General features: G+C 38.5%; 1 protein-coding gene across 1 annotated transcript in view; it reads right to left on the bottom strand.

Annotated features, from left to right (window-relative positions):
* LRP1B (LDL receptor related protein 1B) overlaps positions 1-25,636 on the bottom strand; it is a 1,102,312-nt gene that overhangs the window by 578,942 nt on the left and 497,734 nt on the right. The window contains exons 6-7 of the mRNA XM_075610066.1: positions 21,280-21,537; positions 7,336-7,498 (exon numbers count right to left, since the gene is read on the bottom strand). Coding sequence (XP_075466181.1) covers positions 7,336-7,498; positions 21,280-21,537 — 421 coding nt within the window. The remainder of the gene's footprint in view (positions 1-7,335; positions 7,499-21,279; positions 21,538-25,636) is intronic.

Raw genomic sequence — 25,636 nt, 5'->3', positions numbered from 1 at the left:
GAATTGCCACAGCTCATGATCCCACTTCTGCCAAAACCTCGGATCAGCAAATGTATTAGCTCCAAAAGGAATAGCTCCAGATAGGCATGACCCACTGATTATCAACAGTTACAATTCAACTCACCAAATAATGTGACAACACAGCCTGGGAAGCCAAATGCACCAAGCTCTGACAAATTACGTGCACTTCAACACAACTACATTCATTATTCCTTTCTACTTTTAATTTCCCTTTTTTTGTCATTTTTTTTTTATATATATGTATTTTGTTATGCAAAAGACTAAAAACAGACAACAAAAAAGAGGGACGCTACTGCATCACTGAAGAGTCACAAGTCCCAATGTCGTCCCATTGTGATCACCCTATTATTACGCCTTGCCTGAGGACACTCCTTCAATAGGACATAACCCTTCACCTTCCTTGTGAACTAGTAGATGGAGGGGGCAGGGCCGTCTGATTAGTATATAAATTCTGTGTATAGTACTATAGTTCAGTCCGGTCTCTACCAACACATCTTAGTGTCCATAAGTTCAAGGGGGTTTTCCACTAATGCCCAAAAGCTGCTAACAATTGGTAACAACCATTCACTAAAATGGCAGTTAAAAAAAATGATAATGGCGATTATTCTATAGACCCCTATAAGTATAAATAGTTATTCATTACTACATCGGAGTCTATGTACTTTTACCAAGAAATAAAGATGTAGCAGACAATATAACTCCTGTTAACGCAATGTGTTGCTATAGCAAGTTTTACCGTTAGAGCTACTGAAACGAATTGTAGCGTAACAAGTGTGTTATATCCTTAACACACAGTATTTACTGTGTCATTGTTTGTGTTATTCCCCATTAATGGGGGGTTTAACGTCTGCTACACATGTAACTGCACCATTTTCTGCCAGTAACTGTATGTTAATGTAAGACATACAATTAGACAAGGAACCTTGATACCCTGAAATTAGGAAATGCTAAATTAAAATGTCTCATCTAATTTTTTTTCCATAATCACAATAATATCACTGTAACTTTAAAGCATCCTGAAAGTAAGGCCCTGTACCAATCTTTATACCATAAAATTAACCCATTGTACAGACATGCTCTTACAGTTATTATTGTTTAGGGTTTTCACGATTAGGAAACTAATATAATAAAGTTGAATAATTTACAATAATAAAAAAAAAGATATGGTGAGAAACATCCAAAGATGGGCACCTGGTCTAGTATTCTGGTTTTGGTTCTAAATAATGTGGGGGTTTTGGTTCTAAAAATCTTAAGGATTTTGGCTCTGTACTATTTGGTTTTACAATGTAAGATTCCACTGGGTTCTGATTTCACACACCTGGTTTTATTGCATCTCTACTAATGATAATATATACAATGGGTAATTTTGTGGTATAGGTAGATTTGGCATTGTTTTTAAAGATATCCTTTGTTAGCACATGATAGACCCCAGGAAGAAGAAATAATATTCTTGCAATATATATATATATATATATAGTAATCTGATTGCAGTTCCTCATCCATAACGATGTGTGACATCATCCAGCCACACCTGCAATGCCAAGGGCACTGTGATCCAGTATGTTACATCGCAAGCTAAGATATTAGCATTTTTTAAGATATTACATTGAGACGGGATTAAACATGCAAGCCAATTATTTGAAAACATTAACGTATTGTTGATAAATGTCTAGATTCATTTTTATTCAACTATATATATTTGTTACAGAAATATATTTATAAACTAAAATACAGAATAGAGATCAATATGTATTCATATTCCTATATTATCATTAGGGGTGCTTTCTGTTCATAAAGCAAATATTTGTGCTTAGAAGTGTATTCTAGCTACCACCTTTTCTGTCAATTTCTGATTAACAGAAAAGTTCAAGGATATAAACTTTGATTGTGACACTTTCAGGTTATCTTTCCATGTCACCGAATCCTGGTTTAAGTGTAAATGATGGAGAAGCTCAGTTTATTATAGTGAATGGAACTACTGCGTGTAGAGGGCAAGTAAACAAATGTGACCGATGTCTAACAATTGTTAGACTAACAATATCAAATCAATTACAATATAAGGGTTCATAATTAGTTTTTCTTTATAAATTAATAAAAAATCCTTTTTAATGACAAGTAAATGCATTTGACTGTGCTACATTTTTAACTGTATTTGTTCAAACTATGATATGTTAGCTCTTTGACAAATTTTGATCACTTACCGCTTCACTTACTATTAAATCAATGGCAATGGATTTGAAAAAACACAGGCAAAGGTTTTAATTATGGTATGATCCCCTTATGGTTGTTTATTAAATCAGATCCTTTGTAGAATAAGTAGTTGGATAAAATGGAAGCCAGCATATCACTGTCAGCATTACGGATCGTGATGTAGCTAACAGAGACTTTTCTATACGGTATATATTATTATTATTATATTCTACTTCCAGCACTGATGGATCCAACTGAGATTCATTATTCCCAATACAGTTTTGATGTCCGGTACAATGTGAAGAAATTAAACAAAAGATCTATACAGTACACGCAGTGGTTGCGTTTGGGGTGGACAACTTCATACGATTTTTTAATTCACTTGTTTTGTTAGTTTCTATTATTAAATGGAACTGTTTTTATTTCTCACTGTTTAATACAGGATTACAACTAACATTATCCTAAAATTCAAACGGATGGACTGACGGAATGACATTCAATATAGTAGTGTCTCCAGTTGTGTATATATATCCCCTCAAACCACCCTCCAAATTAGGCTGCGGCCCAGCTGCCTGCGCTACATGCGCGCCTGCGAGGCTGGTGGCGCGTACAGCTGAATTAGCCGGTCTGCAGAGAGCTGCAGGGGGAAATACAGGGGGGACGTGACCGGAGAGTGATGGGGGCACGGCCGTGATGTCACCTGGCAGGTTCGCCCTCATTGGCTGAACCGCCGGGAGGTGTGGCCTAGCGCTCCGTCGCGACTCCTGATCTCAATTTTCTTGAGAGCAGGAGTTTGTTGGTGCAGCACAGCGCCCCCCCTCGCAGTGGGCCCAGCCCCATTGTGGGGCGGATCTTGTCCCTGCAGCGTCCGCCACAGTGGGAGCTGCAGTAGCCGGTGGGGACCTGTCGTGAGGTAGACATACCTGTGCTAAAAAAGGAGCACACGAGGTAACCGGCTGGGAGACATGTTAATGACTGCAAAATATCTTTTAGTGAGTCCCATCCCAATAATATAGAGTTGATAAGCCTAAGAACCCAACCTAATGACTGGAGTGTGATTTCCTCTTCTGTTCTGCCATCAGTGATGCCGGTGGAGGGTCACGTGATCACAAAGTGCACCAGGGTCTGTGACACTCTGGTTCCATGGCCCCTCTGGCACTCAAAGGGTAAACGAGGATATAAAAGTATATTGGACTATTTACCAAGTTGGTTTACTCCATAAGACACCTCTCGTGCCACTTAGTACATTTGGGGCATATTCTCTTTCTATGATTAGAAAATGTAACGTATTAAACTGGGTAAATGAGTAATTAAGGAAAAACAGCAAAAAGAGAAGATTCACAATGACTGCTTCATTGCCAGAAAGACAGGTCATGCATTGAAAACCAATACACTGGAAGACAACAGACCCCTCTGGGAGAGAAAAAATCAAGGCTTAGGATGAACATTGACTGAACCATGAGAGATGCAGAAAGGGCATTAAAGTGAGGTTGCGATCTTCTCAATGGGAGGGAGGACTTTATGAAGCCTCCGAAAACACTTGGTTATTTTGAAGAATGGGCAAATTGTTAGTGAATGCTATTACAAAAAGTGTAATAATAGACTTGTTAAATTAGGAAAAACTAAAAGCACTTTTGTCATGGTGATTCAGTATGAAAAGCAATATCATTTTAAATTAATATTTCTTGAATTAATATGATACATGCCTCTATTAACTGATTCTCCTGGCTTTTGCAGTTGCGTTCATTCTTAGTCCAATGAGATAATCAGCCATCAAGAAATCAAAGTGCCTAATTGAGAATTATTGCATGAAAGTCATGCTTAAATCACTTAGAAAACAACAAGTTAAATCATGTTATAGTAATACGTGACAGTCTTACATTACAAACATCATTATGGCTGTAAGAATCCTGCCCAGAATAAGGGATCGGAATAACATGGCAACATCTTTAATGTAAGAAAGATATGGTAACTATAAAATATTTTTTTAATTGTTAATTTATAAGTAATCAATTAGCATTGATGAATATTACTGGGCGTTAATTACATAAATATATATTTTTTAACATAAAACTATTTTAGTTGATTTTTAAATATCTGACATAGACGAGGCTGAGGCATAGGGTGCAACTGCAGTCCTCAAGGGCCACCAAAAGATCAGGTTTTAAGGATAGCCATGCTTCAGCACAGTAGATCAATCAATGGCAAAGTCTTTGACTGAGCCACTGATTGAGCCAACTGTGCTGAAGCAGGGATATCCTGAACACCTGGCCTGTTAGTGGCCCTTGAGGTCTGGAGTTGCCCACCCCTGTGCTAATGGCTCAAAGATGGAGAATAAAGCATATCCATTAATAATAAAACAAGAACTTTTTTTTACTTACTGGGAGCTGCTTAAGGAAAGTCCCATTTAAGTTCCGGAGCATATAAAGCAGTTTCCAAAGCTCATCTGTACATGAAAATGTCATCTATGAATAATTCGCATGTTGGTCTATTAAAAGGTAGCACAATCTACTGATGTGATCTGAGTTATGATAGGTGGAAGAAAGTAGACAATGATGCAGCTACAGGGCGCCTTGGCACCTTCTTCCCTGGAACTGCAGTAACAAGTTTTTTTTTTTGCCACAGCTAGAGGAAAATGTAATCATGCTTCAGAACATCTCTACGACAAAATTTCCCTTTTCATCAGAAATGCATAAGCATTCTTTATAATTGGCATTAACTACCACTAATAATATTACTCTTACATGAGAGTGCAATGTACAGAGCCCTCTACAGAAAATGTGTCATGTTCAAGCCCCCGTCCGATAGCTTTTAACTTCTAATTTTAGTTTTTTGAAGAGAACAAAAATAGTTTAAAAAAAAGCAAAGCTCACTAAATACATTTTCAGGCAGATCACATGACCATTGTTCAGGTCACATTGGTCAAGGGACTAATTTGTTTTGTTAAAAACTAGGGATACTTTAGCTCAACTGGTGAAACGTTGCTGATTTTGCTACATCTCACATCTCTATGTGTTATGTAAACTCTCTGTTTAGCAACATATGATTTGTTCGTTTAAATTATTAAAAAATCTTTCACATAATGCTCCTCATCACAATGCCACATAGTACAGGCAAATCTACTAAAATACATTCACTTTGCTAATATATTTCGAAATATTATTGTAGTCATACTGAGTCAAGTCTACCATCTGTTACATTCAGCAATATGGCTTCATTCAAGGATTATGGATACAACTTTCCATGCAAAGTTGTATATCCAAGCTGTTCTAGTCAACATTAAACCCATTGTGATGATGCATTTTAAAATCAATCAGACTAAGTAAAGAGTGACAAAAGTCTACATATGGGTGACAAGCTGTTTCCTCAGTTAATGTTTTCACATTTTTGCAACAAAAGTTTACAGTTGCTGAAGTTATGCTTGCAGTTTGCATCATTGTTAAATGCAATTATAGATCATATTTGTAAGAACTAATAAGGGGCTCTATATATTTACACATGATGTCAGAATTACATTATACAGATAAATCGGTAAGTAAAGCACATAATACAAAATAGTCATCAGAATAGTACAATACCGAAGTTTCAATATTTTTTGGATCCACTCTCACCAACCCCAAAGAATACCAAGAAAATCTGTTATTTTATTAGATGCATTTTTATATCGGAAAACATTGGCTATACAGTTGTGAGGATTGGACCTCTGTCCCGCCCCCGTGACGCGTCCAGTGACGCATTGGGTGACGCCCATCGCACGTGCGCCGCAGTATTCCTGCCGACACCGAACCTAAGCTCCGCCCCTGCACCACCACCCATGGCACAACGGAGGATGCTCCTGTCTCCAATACACGGCGGCATCACATGACCAGAAACACTTGAGGGTTTAATGCTAACTCCCTTCATTACTGGGATACACTCCGCCCCTGCATATCAGTACACAGTCTATGTGTGATGACTCACTGACTGCAGCCTTCCCATTGGCTCACTGTGCTTTATATGCGCAGACAGCCCCTAGGCAAATTGGCTGAGCATAAACCTTGTTTATGTTTCTAGTGCTTACCACTAGCATCTTGCTGCCCTGCTTATCTGTTACCTTTGACCTCAGCTCGTACCCGGACCTCTACCTTCTCTGACCCCTGGACCTCGGCTACGCACATGACCATTCTGACCGCTCTACTCCTGGACCCCGGCTACACACAAAGACCATCCGACTTCTCCAATTCTAGACCACAGCGAGTATTAAGATTAATCTGACCTCTCCTACCCTGACCAAGCTACACGACTATGACTCTGCAATCCGGATGCAGTTGCACGGTTGTTGGTCAGTGTAGTTTAACATCCCCACCTCAGCCCTGGGGTCCCGTTCTGTTTGTGGTGAGCACTCATTACAACAGTATTGCCCTACTACGTTTTATTCACTTATGAGGTATGTTGAAGGACTTATCTCCTCGCTCAATAGCATTTTTGTCACATTCACATGGTTGTATTTGATTATACCTAATTTATATATAGTATATGTTATTCTTTTTACATCTATTTTGAGATATATTCACATTATGTAGATGTAAGGGCGCCCCTATCAATTGTTTTTTCTGCATGTTGAAGGACTTAGTACTACTAAGGCAAGTTAACTTCCTAAGAACTGAAAGACAGGTTTAAAGCAAAAGTGGAAGAGTCCAAAAAGTTGTCAGTAAGATACAATAAGAAAGTGTAATTACATACAGAGTAAACATAACATTTATTATTGTTGAATCATACAAGTATCAACTGGTTCATTAACAATTAATGTTTCCAAAACTATCCTTCACTTTTTAACTTTCTACAAAAATAAAAAAAGATTCATGGTGAGAATGTTATACTGGATTAACATGAAACAATATTTAAAGATATTATACATTATTACATACTGTACAGTGCATGCATAATTTAAGAATGCTGAAACATTATATTTGGGTAAACCATACCATTACAAAATTGCATATGCAGTAAAACACAATCTGTTGTGAATTCTTATGTTTTGCCAATAAAAAGCACCACAGCTTACAAACCATTTAGTTTAATCTGTTCTAATGGAGCAACTAGAACTCTTCATGAAGAATAATAAATAATGCAAATTAGTCTTACCCAACTGTAGGATCAATTGCAATTGCTTTAGGGTTATGAAGATCAAGATCTATCAAAGTAATGCACACCGTTCCATTGTGATTGCATACAAAAATTCTGTCACTTCCATGATCCACAAAGTAAAAATTTCCAGTCAGCCAGTCAACTGCCATTTGCTGAACATCTGCCAAAAAAACAAAAAGGTATATGATGTTTAAATCACAAGTGCCTGTATGCAGTATGAAAATCAAAAATGGTTAAACTGCCAGAACAGATGTTTCATCCATTTTAAAACGCTCAAACTGTTATTATTGGAAAGTACTGTGGCTAGAGAAATCAGCTCATCTCTCAGTGAGAGATATGTTCTAGGTAAGTATTTATCACATACAGTAGTTGATTTGATTTCTACTAAAGCCACAGTATTTCAAAGCAGAAATTTGGGTTAGGAACCAAACATTCAAAATTGGGTCTTCATTTACCATTTAACCAAAAGAAACAAGAGGAATTAACATGGAATTTTTGTCTCAATAAACTATTAATTTAAATTCTATTACATTATTTGCCTGTGTATGTCACAATAAAGCCATCTTATATTGTGTGTGTGGCATGGCAAGCAAGGGGTTCCTGATTTTATTAAAGGTTTTTTAATCCTGCTGGGAGGATCTGTGTCATAAAAAGTAAAGCTCTCATTGTTTAATTTGCAGGTCAGATAATCAAATTTCCCTAACTTTATATTAAAATGACAGTATGAGTCAGGTACTCAAGGTACAATGATGCTATTGGGAAAGATGATATCAGATGCTCTGTAAACTTCAATGACAAGTCATAAAACCTCAGTAAGACCAGACTTTAGATGAACAAAAGGACAGTATATTCTCTAAGTTACAAAGTAACATGAATTAAAATTGACCTGTACTTACTATATAACTCTTAGGGATGTATAGCTTAACTGTGAATATATTCTGTCATCATAATGTAAAAAAAATAGAATTACACTTTGACAAATAGCAGAAAATATATTTGACCCTCACTGTTCCAAATGGATCTGTTACATGTAATATGTACACACCCAGGATGACGCTCTGGAACTGTTAACTACTGCTAGAGAGTTACCAGGCATTTTGTACTCCCTGATTAAAATTGAAATTAACAAATTCCTCATCTTCAAGACAGGCTGTAAGACTGGCAATATCTAGGGAGAAGTGACAAATACAGTAACTGTCAGCCCTCAAGGACTGTCAGGTCTGGATTTACTCTCTCTCAGATCAAAGTATTATGGGATATAAGAATGTGTTTGAGACAAACATTCTAAGATACAACTGGGGCTACACTTTGTACTATGTGAATCCCATATCTTAAACCAATCACTTCCTGTGGAGACCTACTCCGAATCATTTGTGATGCCTGTTTATAACTACTTTACGTGGTAAAGAATAGGCTTCAATTTTATTTTATAACTGTCTGACCCTATGTACTGTCTCATTTGTTTTTCTTTTTCTTGTGCAATCACGATATTGCCTTTTGTAATATTAAATCAAAGTGAATATGAACTGTATTTTAGCTCTTATTGAACCTATTACCTTTGAAGGGATTGCCCTAACTTTCAGGAACATGTTGCTATATTAGGTTTTTGTTCATTTGTATATTCTTCTGGGGGACTAGGTACTCCGCGATGTAAGGCCTAAAATGTAATCCTGGTGGTGGCAGTGTATTTGGGGTGTAGAGTATGAGTGATTATTTGTAATGCCCTGCGAGGAGGTGGGTGAGGCGACTGGACGACCAGTTCTTGTTGACCCCTTGCACGCGCATGTGCACATGCATGCGTGTATGCGATAGTATTTATTTAGCAACCCATTTAAATGTAAAATTAAGAAACTCTATAGACTTCTGTAAAATGCAAAACCAATTATTTGTCCCATTTCCTATTACAGTGTGTCTTTTTACCATTGTAACATTCATCAGTTAAGTGCCCAAAATTTATATAGGCAAATGTTAATTTGTTTAACCGTAGGGTAAATTCAATATTACTGCGACATCAGCAAAGTACTATTAACTCCCAGAAAAAACTTCAATGTTTTTAGGTACTGTATATGTGCTGCCTCCCGTGTAGTTGGATTACTACCAGATATATTTCACACAGGTTATTAGGTGAGAAAAAGCCTATATGTCCCTTATTTCCAGGCTGGTATACAAGAAAGAGGGAGAGTTTTAAAAAAAACTTTTTTTTTAAACAGTCCTCAATAGCCGCAAAGGTGATCTCTCTGCTCGTGTGTAGTAAAAACAGATGTTCGCTACTTTAGGAAACGCCCTACGCGTTTCGTCACTGATGACTTCGTCAGGGGTTCAAAGTCATCATTGAGGACTGTTTTTGGGCTGCCGAGTTCCCCCTGACTGCGGTATATGCAGTATTTCATGTTGGATAGTGCCAGCTGAAAGTGCTGTTATCGGAGGATATCTTTACATGGGACGCTGAGCGATGACATCATCCGGTTCCAGGAGTATCCATACATCTTGCTGAGCTACCTGTTACAGCAGAGGAGCCACCAAAGGAACGGTTGGCGAATGAGTATATCTCATATATGCTTGATTTTATGCTCTGTTTGTGAGTGCGCTTTTTATATGTTATAGTCCCATAAAACTTTTATATACTTAAATACACTAGGAGTGCGCCTGTTTTTCTTTGTTTTTTTTCCATATATATATATATATTAGTATGTTATGTGTATTACTGCTTTGAAACACTATGTACATAGATGCTGTTATATAAATAAAGATATACATTGATACATACAAGAGGTGAGTTTTAAAATGGGCTATGGAAATGGAAGGTGCTTGACAAATATTGAGTAGAAAACAGTTCAATATGTAGGAAGAGATTAGCGAAAAAGGTTTAAGAGGGGTCTAACATAAGATGAGGATAGATATATACGGATATACAGAGGAGTGTGACTCTTTAAAGGAAAGGAGGAGAATGCTGTAGTTTATATAAATATTAGTAGGAAGTTCAGCAGAGAGATTTCAGGTCAGAAGCACATAAGAGTCTAGAAGAGCAGAAGATTATTTGAGTAGCAGCATTTTTTGTGGATTGTAAGGGAGAGAGGTGTGAAGCAAGGAGGCCAGATAAAAGAACGTTGCAGTAATCAATGGGTGATAAAATGAGGGCAAGCATTAGTGTTTCTATAGTTAAAGATCAAAGGAAGGAGTGTATATTTGCAATGTTCTGTGGGAGGGAATGGCAAGGTGTCAAATGTAACCCCTAGACAGCATATTAGGGAGACTAGTGGCCGAGATTGCTGTTATGAAACAGAACAGAAAAAGAAGCACTCACAATAACAGCAAGTATCAAACCATGGGTGCACATTACACCAATCAAGGAGAAGATCAATGCCCAAGATAAAAAAAGATCAAACCAAAGGATACTCTACTGGGCTTAGACTAATAGCACATTTATTATATAGCAAAAAAAATCAAAGTTTTCTATACTTCCTTCAGACCTTTTGTCAAGATAACTGAAAACAAGATATAAGATTGCTGTTAGGCATTGTGTGATTTGTGACTGTGTCATCCTCATAGAGATTATAGTACAATCAAAAGGAATGAATTAGGTCACCAAGAGTGTGTACATAGACAGAAGGGTGGGGTACCTAAAACAGAGCTTTTAGGTACACCAACGGATAGATATATAGAAGTAGAGGAGAAATTGTCAAAAGACACTGGAAGAGTGGTGAGAGAGGGAAAATGAGAACCAGGACAGGGCAGTGGCACGTACAGATGTAGCTGGTGTGTGTGTGTGTGTGTGTGTGTGTGTGTGTGTGTGTGTGTGTGTGTGTGTGTGTGTGTGTGTGTGTGTGTGTGTGTGTGTGTGTGTGTGTGTGTGTGTGTGGTGTGTGTGTGTGTGTGTGTGTGTGTGTGTGTGTGTGTGTGGCTACAATGTGCCACGGGAGCAATAACGGCTACTATATCTGTATGCCATGAGAGTGAAGGATGTGCAGGAGAAGACAGTGGTCAACAGTATTGAAAGCAGCAGAGAGGTCAAGAAGCATCAGAATAGAGTGGTTTCCATTACATTTGGAAATAATGTACGAAGGTCATAAATATTTGGCGAGTACAGTTTCAGTTTAGAATGCTATGTCAAAGCCTGACTGGAGAGGGTCTAGTACAGAAGTGGGCAACTCCAGTCCTCAAGAGTCAACAACAGATCAGGTTTTAAGGATATCCCTGCATCAGCACAGTTGGCTCAATCAGTGGCTGAGCCACTGATTGAGTCACCTGTGCTGAAGCAGGGATATCCTTAAAACCTGTCCTGTTAGTGGTCTTGGAGGACTGGAGTTAGCTACCCATGGTCTAGTAGGTTTTTGGAGAAAATGAATCATACATTAAGAACATGTCATTACAGAAGTTCAGCGGCAAAATAAAGACAGGGTTAAAGTTAGAAGGTACAGTCAAGGGGGAAGTTCTTTAGAATAGGGCAAACAAATAACATGCTTAAAAGTGCTACAGCAAAAAGATAAGTTAAAGATACGAGTGAGGATGGGATCCAAGGTAGAAGTGAGAAGTTTAAGGAGATGGAAGGGAATAGGGTCAATCGTCAATACTACATGTGGTGGAGGTTGTGGAAAAGAGCAGCTGAGACACTTCTTTCTCTGTAAAGAGAAAATAAGTCAAAGGTAGAAGGCGGAGTGTTAGGAAAGTGAGGTGTGGAAGGGACCAAGGGGATTTCTCTACAGTAGCTTCCACCTTGACCTTGAAATAAATCAGTCTTACAGTGTGGTGGAAGGAGTGGAGCATGGTGTAGAGATTGGCTGAAGAAAGGAATTAAGGACCGTGAAAAGGTGGCTTGTGTTGGATCTGTGATAGTTTAATTGATGGCAATGTAGCTCTGTTTGGTTTCAGAAAGAGAGTACAAATTCATCCTGTCCTGCATTTAATGAAGAAAATCTGCTATAGAGTATAAGTGCAAGAGCGTATTTAGTTAGGGTTGTGGGTCGGAGCACCATTGGTGTTGGCTTAGAGGAGAATCATACTGATCATGTGAGGAGGCAATAACAGAGTTGTAAGTTGTGACATAGCTATTTGGGTGAGAGGAGAGTGGTAGTGAAGAAAGTTTAGATTTTAGGTTGGATTCCAAGGACTGGAGGTCAATGGAACACAGGTTGTGAGTATACTGACGAGAAACTGGCATGTGAGGAATGTGAGAGAAGGAAAATGAAATGAGGTTGAGAGATGGTCAGAGAGTTGGAAAGGAGAGATTGAGAATTCAGATAAAGAACAGTTTTTAGTAAAGGCAAGGTCAATGAAGTGGCCATCCTGGTGGGTGCTGGAAGTAGTCAATTGATGGGACCAAAATAAGAAGTGAGAGCGAGAAGGCATGAAGCTCATTAGTGAGAGGGGTCGTTCATGTGGCACGTAAAGTCCCCTAAGAGGAGAGTCTGTGAGTTAGAAGAGAGGAAGAAAGATAAACAGGATTTAAAGTCAGAGAATGAGATGAAGGGGCAGGATGTTTATATTTTGGTACCTATGTATGTAACTTAACATATTTCCTATTTAAGCTAAGGCCATTTGAAAATGAATGCAGCCCAACAGACCCCTAAAAGGGCTTAGCAATAATTTTGAATAATTTGAGCATACTTGAGGTCTGTTTTCAAAATGTTTTACACATGTAGATTGTTTTTTTCCTGCCAATACTCATGCAAAACACAAACACAAACAAAGCGAAGCATTACATTTCTAATTCCTGTGTAAGTGAATTTCTAGCATGTTGCCAAATGATTATAAAATGATAATAGGGTCCCTCTAGCCTGCCATCTGAACTGAACAATAAAAGGAGATTTATAGAGGTACACAGCGATTACAATCTTTTCTTAACAGTATATTCTAAACGCGTCTCATAAATCTGCTCTTATTATAAATCAAAACTGAAAATGTTCTTGAAAGCAAGAAGGATTTCCACTGTTGATCTTAAAATAAAAGCATAATCTACAATTATTAAAAAAAACATCAAGCAGAGAGTTAAATGAAAGACACTGTTGAGGATAATATGCCATGGCTACTTTATCCTGCCATGCTTTGCTGATTCTAATTGCTCTTCCCTAGGGAAATAACTGTATAGCCTTTCTACCCTTTTATCATAAAGCTCACTCCTACTGTGCAAACCAAATCTACACTGAGTTTCAATAAAAAGACTTCTTTCCCTGACAGTTGTGATACTGCTTTTTTTTTTTTTTTTTTTTTTCAAAAGAGGCATGCCAATCATGTACACCAATATATACTGTATTACCATACGTGACTAATTTAAATTGTTTAAAGAGTGTCACTAATAAATCTGAGAATAATAAAATCAACAGCTGTGTTTTTTTACGTTTAGTAGATATCATTTTTAATTTTGTCTATAATGTAAATATTGGTGTATGTATATATTATGTGTGATACACTGCACAACATATAAAAGCCTACCTGCAGTTGTTGGGCAAACACTTAAATAAGCATATGGGTAGCTCCGTGGCTGATACTTTACACCTCATACATAAACCTTGACCCCTTGCAGACGCACTTATCAGAAGACCTAACTACTGTCTTTGTACGTTCTTCCTACCTACCAATTCAATTGTAAGCTCTTCGGAGCAGGGACTCCTTTTTCTAAATGTTACTTTTATGTCTCAAGCGCTTCTTCCCATTATGTTTATTTGTATCATTTGTTATTTATATTATTGTCGTGTATTACTGCTGTGAAGCACTATGTACATTAATGGTGCTAAATAAATAAACACATAGATACATAGAGATGTGCCATACTAGTTCCAATAGTGCACAATACTGTGTGTCAAATTATTGTTATACTGTGTGGTGCATCAGAAGTCGCAGTGCTGTGTGGGACAAGGCTAGAATTAAGAATTGTAAATTCAATATATATGTTGTGTACGCCTTTATCACATTATCCATTTTAAAAATAGTCAGGGCTTCACTACTTACTAAAGAGATAAGCTGGATGACATGGCAAAATAATATAATACATAGTTGAATAATTATTAATTGAAGAAGTAATAGTAAAGGTAATTCATTTAAATATATGTTGGAAAGCACTAACTCAAACTTCAATCAACTCAATTGCACTTGGTTGTTTGGATTGACAAGGGTTTTAGGCAACTACACAGATGAGCACAATCGTATCTTTATTATCAGTTAAGGAACTGTCATGTTAGATGTTTAGACCCAAATATCAAACAGCTGTTCAGTGGCATATAGATGAAGCAAATGAGTTAGAGACAATGACAGAAGAATCCTTCCCTCTGAGCTTGATATTATAACCATACATTTTCTTTAAATAACTCTGACATGTTACATAAGTTTATTATTTTTTTACCAACTTGCACTTTTTTGTTTCAGAAATATATACTGTACAACAAAGAAAATGTATGAACTATTAACCAATGCACTGATAAGAACCCAATTTGTCCCATCATGTTTTGTACTAATTGTATTTAGGAAGCAAATGTTATCGTATATATTCTGAACAAGCAGTAATCTGAAACAATGTTTTACAACTAATTCCGGGCGATTAAATGTACTCTAAAGCAATTGGCTGAACGCCTTGTCTTGAATGGGGTTTTTGGCAGATCAAGGTGCTTTGGACTATTTTAAATGATTCACACTGTATCTCAGTAGTGTGTAGCGAACTACAGATGTAGCCGTCTTTACTGTTTTTGGTGTTATGACCGCACCAATTGCGGCCTGGGAGGATTAGCACTGCCGGTGTCCCATTGAAAGGAATGGATCCCCCACTGCGCCGTTGCAGATGGCACCTCCCCCAGCGCCGCATCGTTCCGGAGTTTCAGTCATTCTGCGGAAAACAGTAAGTTCGGCTACATCTGTAATACAATTGTGTAGGGTATAGGCTGAACAGGTTTACTATTTGTTACATTTTCATTTTGATAATGAGTAGGAATTCTTACAGGTAGTCTCCTGTACGTTAATGTTAAGGCGTATAGAATCTCTGCACATTCTGCAGTCTTCCAAGCCTACAACTTACAAGTTATGATAAAAAGAGGGATCAAAGTAATTTATGTCCATTGGTCCTCGAAAGGCAAGCTAACTATCTCCTTTTCAAAACGTACCCAAGTATTAAAATGGTAAACCTGACTGTAACAGGGACTTAACCCTTGTCTAAATAAGGCTTCAATATAAGTATGTAGAGGTCTGAGGAATCCATAAGGGAGCTTGTTAATTGCAGCTAGACAATTAACCATTCTCCACCTGGTTAATCAGACAAGTGTAAAAGCCTACTGCTGGGAACTGAGAATTTGTCTTGAGCACACGGGAGGACTGTGTGCTGCTAGCAAGATACCCGGGACCAGACCCCTCTTCCAGGGTGCAATGAACCCAGGAACACGCCAGAGGCTGACCCCTCAACGGACACCAATCCAGAACATACCAAGAGACTGTAATGAAGGGACTGTAATGAAGGGACTGTAGGGAGAAGGAGTGACTCAGTGAGTAAAAACACTGACTGACACTGAGATTGCTGCAGGGGAGCCTGGTTCAATTCCCAGCTTCTTGTGACCTTGGGCAAGTCACTTTATCTCCCTGTGCCTCAGGCACCAAAACATAGATTGTAAGCTCTACGGAGCAGGGACCTGTGCCTGCAAAATGTCTCTGTAAAGCGCTGCGTACAACTAGCAGCGATATACAGGAACATACTGCTATTATTGTTATTATTAAGGGAAACCTGCTTTGAGGTACACACCTCTTTAGACTTTGGGATGATAGGTTAGTAAGAGGCTTATCCCCCCAACCCAGCAGATAGGGACTGCGGAAGTGAGTAAGCCCTTACACGGGGATAGGCTGTTTATTTGTTTATTTTTGAATGCTCTGCATTGTTTAAAGTGACAGGCTGAATAAAGCCATTGTTTAATTTCCCCCAAATCTGTCCCCGTGTGTACCTCTGCACATGTCTCTAACACTGACAAAATGGCATTATAGGCGTATTAAATATTTTGTTTTACTTTTTTTGTCTTTTGTAGACCTTTTTTTCTTACTGGTATAATTTTCCAAAAACATTTTTAACTACCTAAATTAATACTGTAGATGTTCACAATTTCTGTTTCAGTTTGTTAAACAACCAAGCAGTAAATAATTGACACATTTCCAACAATGTTTAATTCATAAGCAATTGGTGACTTCAACCTCAATTGGCATGACCACAAAAACAACAAAATCTGTACACAATTTTAATTACTAAATTAATCCAACTAATTTCTCAACATATTCCACCAAATTTCAAATCCTTCAACCACTCACTATTAGATTGGATCTTATTCTCCTGTCCCAACAGAATCCAAACCTCTGGTATATTGCCTGATATTTTCAGTGATTATGCAATAGTGTATTGTGTACATATAATAAAATCATTAAAATCTAGTTCTAACATCATATGCACACGAACAGCTAGAAATAATAACCTTAAACTATTTATTTTTGAATTTACCAACTGCCTTTGGTTTAGAATCAACTCGATACCGGATCCTAATTTTTTACTCAACAATTTCCAGTCAGAGTTCATAGAAATCTGTGATATCCATGCTCTACTGCACAGTCAGAGTCCATGGGACACATCTTCAGTGGGTTACATCCCATCTCATTCAGGTTTACCGCTTTAGGGATGCCTTGTGGAATAGATGCAACCTAACTGGCTCTAAGCATTATCTTGAAAATTATAGAGTCCAACAAAATACATGCACAAGGCAAACTAGGCTAGCAAAATAACAATACTACTCTGACAATTTTGATCAAAACACATAAAATCCTGCTAAATTCTGGAAGGCCATCAATAATATTTTTCAGCCCTGCAGCCACCAAGAACCTTCCATTATCAAAAATGATGATGCAATTTTGTCTTATCATTCCGCCATTTGCAACACATTCAATACTGTGTGGGGAGTGCTACTACCTTATTTTCAAGACGCAAACGTGACATTAATCTGAAAGTCCATACTGAACGCACTCCTATACCAGTACCCTCTCCTCACTTCACAAATTAATTCCAATTTGGACCAGTGTCTAAAGAGGAGATTGTACAGGAGCACTTCAAACTAAAGTTAAATAATCAATGTGGGACAGACCAATTGCAATCGACGTTCCTACAGTATGTCTTGGTGCCACTGTAATTGCTAAACCAATTGCCTCCATAATCAACGCCACTGTGTCTTCCGGCCCAATCCCGGAGGCTCGGAATACAGCTAGAGTTATAACTATCTTCAAAAGTGGTGATAAAGACATTGGGGCCTATGCTATAAGCGTTCATAAAAAAAAATCGCTGGGACATTTAAATTGCCGTTTTTTTCAGCGTTGCAATTACGGTATTCAGAAAGCCTCAATTGCCTGTGATAGAAAAATTCCCAAAAACGGGCGAGTAGCCGGAGACGTGATGATCGCCTCTCTGAAAAGGCCTTACCCGGTGATTTCTTTCAGCTGCAGAGAGAGCTGCACAGAGATAGTCGCCTCTCCCTGTGCAAAACTCACACAAAATTAATGTTTTTTAATAAAAAATGTATTACTAGAGTACATGAGCAGGGGTTCTCCGGAGCAGAACCGCGTTGATTTCAGGTCTGGGGACACCTGCTTCCTGAGATACGGGTCCCGTTATGGCGTGCCGGTATCTCATATGCATTTTATTCCCACGGTCACATGACTTGGGCCATTTAAATGAATAGGAGATACCGGCACCCCATAACGGTGCCTGTATCTCTGGAAGCAGGGGGCCCCCGAACCTCAAATCAATGCGGTTCTGCTCCAGAGAATCACGTACACGTAATAAAATATATATTGAAACAGTTGCTACCCATAATAAACATAAAAAACACAACAACACTAATACCCACCTCCTCTACCCGCACATGATTTATATCAGAGGCTGCAGGTATCTGGGGATCCTCAAGTCATCCCTGCAGGTGTCTGTGGGCCCTCCGGTGGTACACATGGGTTTCTGGAGGTCCTCAGCTGTCCCCCGCGGGGGTCTGTGGGCCCTTGGGTGGTCCCCGCGGGTGTCCGGGGGTCCTCAGGTGGTCCACGCGGGTTTATGGGGGCCCTCTGTTGTAGTTTTGTCCTTTCTGCTTTTTATTAAGGTGCCATTGACTTCTATAATGGCTTATCATGCCCATATTATATGGGTATGATGTACCACTATACCAATCAATGGGTAGAGGGTGGGTATAGTGGTCCCGAGGTGGTTAGGCCTCCCAGGTGGGTAGCAGTGGAGGGTGAGTTAACCCTTTAATTACTATAGCGGTTATTAACCACTAAGTTGATTAAAGGGTTAGGGGCCATTAGACTGCATTTTTTCTTGTTTTCTTTCTGGCAACAGAGGTAATGGTCCTGGATATGCTGATCAGGACGCCCTTCATGATGGCAGAGGTAAGAAGAAAGCTTTATTTACTTTATGCTGGCTGGCTAATATTTTATTTAATATTGGGAAAATGAGCTATTATCCATATCTGGGTAATAGTTATTTTGCCCATTACTGTAATGTATGTGTTGGGGGGGGGGGGGGGTTAGGGGGTTGTATTTATTGAAATGTTAACAAATAAATATTTTGCCACAGGATTGGTACTGCAGGGACCCGAGGGCCCCCAGACACCCGCAGGGACCATCTGAGGACCACCGTACACCCGCAGGGACCACCCAAGGGCCTGCAGAGATCACCTGAGGACCCCCGGACACCTGTGGCCTCTGGTATCAATCATGTAGGGGTAGAGGAGGTGGGTTAGTGTTTATTGTGCGTAACAGGGGTGGATGAAATGGGTATTTGGCCCTTGGTGGGTAGCGGGAGCGGTTAACCCCTTCATTACCTTAACGGTTAGCCGCTAAGGTAATGAAGTTGCATGTAAATGCCTTTTTATTGCATGGGATTCATGCTGGGCGTCTCCGCTGCTGATATTAATGGATATCAGCTCCAGAGACTCCCGGCATCAATCATATGCAGAAAAAAAGCATTTTTATTTCGAAGTCCTGTCTTGCCGCTTCTCAGCAGGTTCTCACCACCTTCACGCCAACTTTTCCTGGCGTGAGGATTTTGGGAGAAACTCGCCATTCTGGAGCCGCGATAGGCCTCTATAACCTAATCGCGGCTTCTAGAATTGCATGAGTTTCAGAACCTGCCGATAAGTGGCTTACAGAATCATAGTAATCATTTTGGCCGATAAGTGCTCGATAAGTGGTTTATAAACGCTTATAGCATAGGCCCCATTGTCTCAAACTACAGACCTATCTCTATTCTACCTCCGTTATCCAAAGTTATGGAAAAATGCATTAATTCCCAACTAAGAAACTTTTATAAGAAGCAAAAATTTCGTAGTCAATTCCAATCTGGCTTCCAACCAAATCACTCCACAGTAACGACCCTCATAAAAATTTGCAATGAGATCCAATGCAGTATGGAACATGCACAGTTTGCTGGTGCAATATTCCTAGATTTTGCAAAGGCTTTTGGTACTGTTAACCACACCATTATGTTAAACAAGCTCCAGCACTGTTGTATTGGACCGCATGGTGTAAACCGGTTTAACTCTTATTTATCAGGAAGACCGGAACATGTGACTATCTCAGGCTCCAATTCTAACACCTTGGAAATACTTATGGGGTACCCCCAGGGTCTGTTTTGGGACCCTTACTTTTTTTTCTGTCTTTATAAAGACCTGCCCACAGTTTGTAAGACAACTTCTCTGAATATGTATGCTGATGATACTATCCTTTATGCATGTAGTCCCAGCCTCTCTGCCCTTGAAAATGTACTGCAATCCGATTTTTGAAAGATTGATAACTGGATCACCCAAAACTAACTGTTTTTAAACACTGACAAAACAGTAACTATGGTGTTTGGGACTAAGGCTAAATTTCATAAGCTTCCCATGACAGAGCTGCTGATTAGAACCCGCTCTCACACTAATCTTACCTCAGTTACTAGCTTTAAATATTTAAAGCTAGTAACTGAGGCAAGATTAGTGTAAGAGCTGGGTTCTAATCGGTAGCTCTATCAAGGGAAGCTTATGAAATGTAGCCTTAGTCCCAAACACCATAGTTTTGGGATAGATTTTGGATGTCAGTTTATCAATATGCAAACCAAATGTTACATTGGAATCAAGCCATATTGATAAACTGACATCCAAATTCTATCCCAAATTGGGTGTACTTTATGTAAATAAATCCTTCCTAAACTCATTGGTCAGAAAGCACATTGCACAGCAGATACTAATTCCAATTATCGACTATGGGGATATACTGTATGGTGCAGGATTCTGAATTCACCTCCGCAAACTAGACATTCTTTACAACTCAATATGGGGTTTTGTCTTACAATGTAACATCAACACCCACCATTGTGATATGTTAACTGAACAAGGTTGGCTATTCCAGATGCAATGTACATCTTTCCTGTCTTACCCTCAAACACTTTCTGGACAAGTTACCCTATTATCTGAGCAGACTTCTCATCCTACTGTACACTGCACTTATATCCTTAGATTCGTCTCCAGAAACCTGCTTATAGTCCTACGGATCAATAAAGAATCTGGTCGCTCTTCCTTCTCGTTCCGATCACCTGGCTGCTGGAAGAATTTACCCGAGTGCTCCAAATCTGCTTCCTATCTAAGTTTCTTCAAGACTTCGGCTGTTTCTTACTTTAAACATTTTTGTAACTGTACATTGTGACGTTGTCATCTTTACTTTGTGCCCAACACATACTTGAAAATGAGAGGTAACTCTCAATGTATTTTTTTTCCTGGTAAAATATTTTATAAATAAATAAGGACAACAATAACATATTTTGCAAAGTGATGCGTACATTGGCGACACTATATACAGTATAAGAATATACAGACATGCTGAATATCAGAACTATGCATAAAATGACAGTTTAAAGATTTTAAAGCAGATAAACATTTGATGTTATTTTCACAATGCCATTAAAATACTTACTATGAAGGTACTGAGATAAATGTGTTACCCGTTCATCTGTAAATGTCCATGTTTTTGTTATCTTATAGCATTTCAGCTGATTTGAAGACTTTTTGGATTCAATCCAGCAAACTGTGTTCTCGTCGTAAATAAAATCCAATGTATGAATTCCATTTGCATTCATAGAACTCCTGGGGGATACTTTACCCCCATTAATATCCAGCACTTCAATTGTTTCAGAGTTTGCAATCAAAAGAACCGGAGGTCTGTCAGCAGGCTCTAGGATTAAATATAATGCAATCACAAGGGTTAGTTGAAAAGCAAAGTAAATCTACACATCATATCACACAAACATTGAAGATTGATTTTACTATATTGCTGTTGGAGAACACATTATTACCCATGTAAAAGTATTTAAAGTGTGGCTCTCCCTGGATCTGCGCTATATTTCTTCCAATCCTGTCAGAATCTAATCCATTAACTACAATCGGAGAACACATTATTGACCATGTAAAAGTGTTAAAAGTGTGGATCTTCCTGGATCTACATTATGGGTGGGGGGGGATTTACTAAAGGTTGATGCCGGCATTATCGGTATTTAACATTAATTGTACTTATCATCCTATTCATTAAAGCCATAACACAAGAGTTAAATAAGAAGAGATAAAGGACTTTTTCCTGCAGTGATGTGCTAGTGTTATTTTTAGTGGGCAGCACATGCAATTGTATGCAAATGAGGAATTAAGGACTAATTATTATTCACATGAAATTCACCAAACTCCCATACCTGGTATACCACCAAATAATAAGGCCAATTTTTTTCACCTACCCTAAGATGGTGTTGGGCCTATCTTGGCTATGAATATAATTGACTGGTATAGACAGATGCTACATCAGGTGTGTGCAAACTTTTCTGTTTGCTCCCCCCCTGTCAGCTCTTCCCTCCTGCACGCACCTCCTTCCCGGCTCTGAGCTTTACGACGCCACATGACGTCATGATATCATGTAACGTTGTGTTGGCATTGCAACGTGTTGCCATAGTGACCCCACAGAATCATTTAACGCCGTGTTGTCATGGCGACGCATCGCCGAAGAAGCAGCTGAGACCAGGTAAGAGAGATTTACAGAGGCCTCGCGTCTCCCAGAGCATTTAATTTAAAAGCGTTTTGGAAGAGTGTGGGACCTCTGTATCTGCCGCGCTTCCCCCCCCACCTCCAGAAAATCTGAGGGGGGGCATGCCCCCCACTTTGCGCACCCCTGTGTAAGATAACACTAGTCAACCTAGCATACATGATAAAAGGACAGTACATCATGTTAATAATATAGAACTTAATAATATATTAACCCTTCAGAAGCTCCAGTGAACCACTAGTTATGGTCAACTCATGATTAGTGGGCCACTTAGGCTTAATATTTAGTACATAGGATTGAAGTAGGGGGTCTCCAGAGCTGAACTGTATTAATTTCAGGTCTGTGGTACCCCTGCTTCCCGAGGTACAGGGCTCCATATGGGGTGCTGGTATCTGGGGATGTTTAAATGTCACGGTCACGTGAGCCGTGATGCTGGAGATTTAAACTTGCTTGAGATACCGGCACCCCATACAGGAGGCCTGTACCTCAGAAAGCAGGGGTTTGCCTGACCTGTAATTAATACGGTGCAGTTCTGGAGACGCCCTGCTTCAATTCCTTGTATTAAAAATAATGATAAAATTAATGAGATCTGCTGTAAGAGCTATGCAGGGAGACACAGAGTGAGGGACCGCTTCTCTTTGATCTCTCTGCGCAGCTCTTGGACTGGTGGTGCCCCGGTAGGATTAACGCTGCAGGAGTCCCATTCAGAAGAAGGGAATCCCCGCTGCACTAATCCTTTCAGGACAGCCAGCATTACTGGGCTTGTGGGCGTGGGGGACTGCCAGCGGGTCGTTGTTCGACTCCAGTTTATCAGCAGTTTCCTCACGTCCAAACGGAATTTAAAAAGAACTGCATCTGTATACAGTAGATTATATATTGTTTATTTTATTTGTAGGGCGTTTCTGTTGCATGTTAACCTCTTTGGTGCCTCAAGGCATTCTTTTACAATGGTTTGGTAGCCTCCAGTATCAAAGTAAATCCTGTTCTGCCATAGGGTTCTGTAAGAAATCCCATTGCATAACCCTGTGGCACAATTGTATCACTAGCACTGATTAACAAATATTTGTATGCATTAACACATTTTTGTATCTCAGGGGTTATTTAACGCCAAGTTCACACAATTTTCAGGTATGCAGATGAGAATGAATCTCACAACCCATTTCTGAATAAATCATTCTTAGTGAATACAGTGGTAATTCTACAAATGATCATTATTCTTCAGTTAATTTAACCCAGTATTATTACCAACACTGCAGTCAGAATCGAATCATGAACTACATTCATTTGGTTTGTCTTTGACTTTAATCCCTTTAGGACATATACAGTTTGTGTGTGAATATATATATATATATATATATATATATATATATATATACAGAATATTCAGTAAAGTGCAATGCTGTAAATTAATTGGTTGCTCCTTTTATTTTCATTGAAGTGGATGGCTGTTAATGACGATAATGACTACTGCACTTTAATGAATAAAGCCCTTTGAAGCCTCACTATAATATTCTCGGTTCTGACATTCCACTTCACTTTTAGAGAACTATGTATGTGAATATTCTTCGGTGGAGAGAACAAGGATCAAAATAAAGGTCAATTTTCTTTTTTAAATTATTTTCTCAGTAAGGTATGAGCCATAGACTATATGTTAACTTTTGTCCCATACTGAGGTTTTGGGCTCAAATTTGCAAAGCTATGGAGAAATAAAAATGGTTTAAATATTAGAAAATGTGTTCTATGATGGAATTATTTGTTTATTGCACATATAACCATCCAACCTGAAAATGACCTAAAATCACATAATAAAATGACCTAAAATCACATAATACCAGTATGTGAACAGTTCTAATGTCCTGTGACGTTTCGTAAGGGCATCCCAATGGTTTGATGTATTATGATATATCTATATATTTTTAATGGCTTATTGAGATCAAACAGATATTAATGAGTAATTTCAGTAATATATTAAGAAAAAGCATTGGTTATTTAAACTAATAGTCCTAGATTTATATTGAATGTGTGGCATATTTTGAAGGCAGAAGTAAAATACAGTAGTTCCTGAATTAAATTGTGTAAACAATTAATTTAAATGCAGTTCAGGCTTACGGCATACACCAACCCTGACACTAAATGTGTATTCTACTTATAAACGAGATCTGCATTTGAGATCTGCATAGTATATAGTTTGGCACCCCAAACCCACCTTAGCAAATTTGACACCCTCTACAATTCAATTTGTTGTTTTGTTCTCCAATGCAATTACAACACACATCACTGCGAAATGCTCAAAGAACTAGATTGGTCATCACTCGAGTCTAGGCGCAAAGTTCACCTTTCCTGTCTTGCCTTCAAATACTTTCTGGGCAAGCTACCTATCTAACTCCTGACCCCTACCACATGCAGCACTTTTCATCTGATATCAGACTCCAAAAGACTGTTCATGGTCCCAAGGCTCAACAAAGTATCCGGCCGCTCCTCCTTTTCTTACCGTGCACCTTAAAACTGGGACAACCTACCGGAGACTCTCACATCCACCAACAGTTTAAGTTATTTCAAAACTAAGGCTGTCTCACATTTTAATCTGGTCTGTAACTGTTACATACGCCTATAATATACATCTGTATTGTAACCATGTATTCTTTGTCATATTAACTATGTCCAGGACATACTTTGAAAACGAGCGGTAACTCTCATTGTATTACTTCCTGTTAAAACATTTTATAAATAAATAATTTTAAATAAGAAAAAAGAATAATCTTGACAGGATGGACATTCCATTTCACTGTAGAAATCCCACAGAAAGAAATAGTCAAATTAGGTGTTAAAAAGTATAAATTGAAACAAAAAATAAAGGCTAAAAAAAAGTATAAATTGTATAATCACTCGCATCCATTAAAATAAATGTCATTGTAAACTGTAAAGCATAACATTGCACTGTGATTTCTTCCATTTAAGTGATTGTTCAGCAAATGCTTCAATTGACCTATGATTCTACAATTGGCTTCATAAAAAAAACCACTACGTTTCAAATAACGGGTATTTTGTACACAGGGTGAAAAACCACATTACATTAAAAAATACCTCTAAAAGATATAGAAAAGAATGAGACCTCCTGGGTCAAATTTATTTCTGTAGAACTTTGGCTGATGGCAAAGAAGGCTCCAAAGAGATTGTTCTGCAGCTGCATCTTATCTGATCCTTCTATCTACCATTGAAATAAGTATGTTAATGACTATTTTGCGTT

This window comes from Ascaphus truei, chromosome 7, assembly GCF_040206685.1.
Source record: "Ascaphus truei isolate aAscTru1 chromosome 7, aAscTru1.hap1, whole genome shotgun sequence".
Lineage (NCBI taxonomy): Eukaryota > Metazoa > Chordata > Amphibia > Anura > Ascaphidae > Ascaphus > Ascaphus truei.
This window is presented reverse-complemented; position numbering and strand designations above follow the sequence as displayed.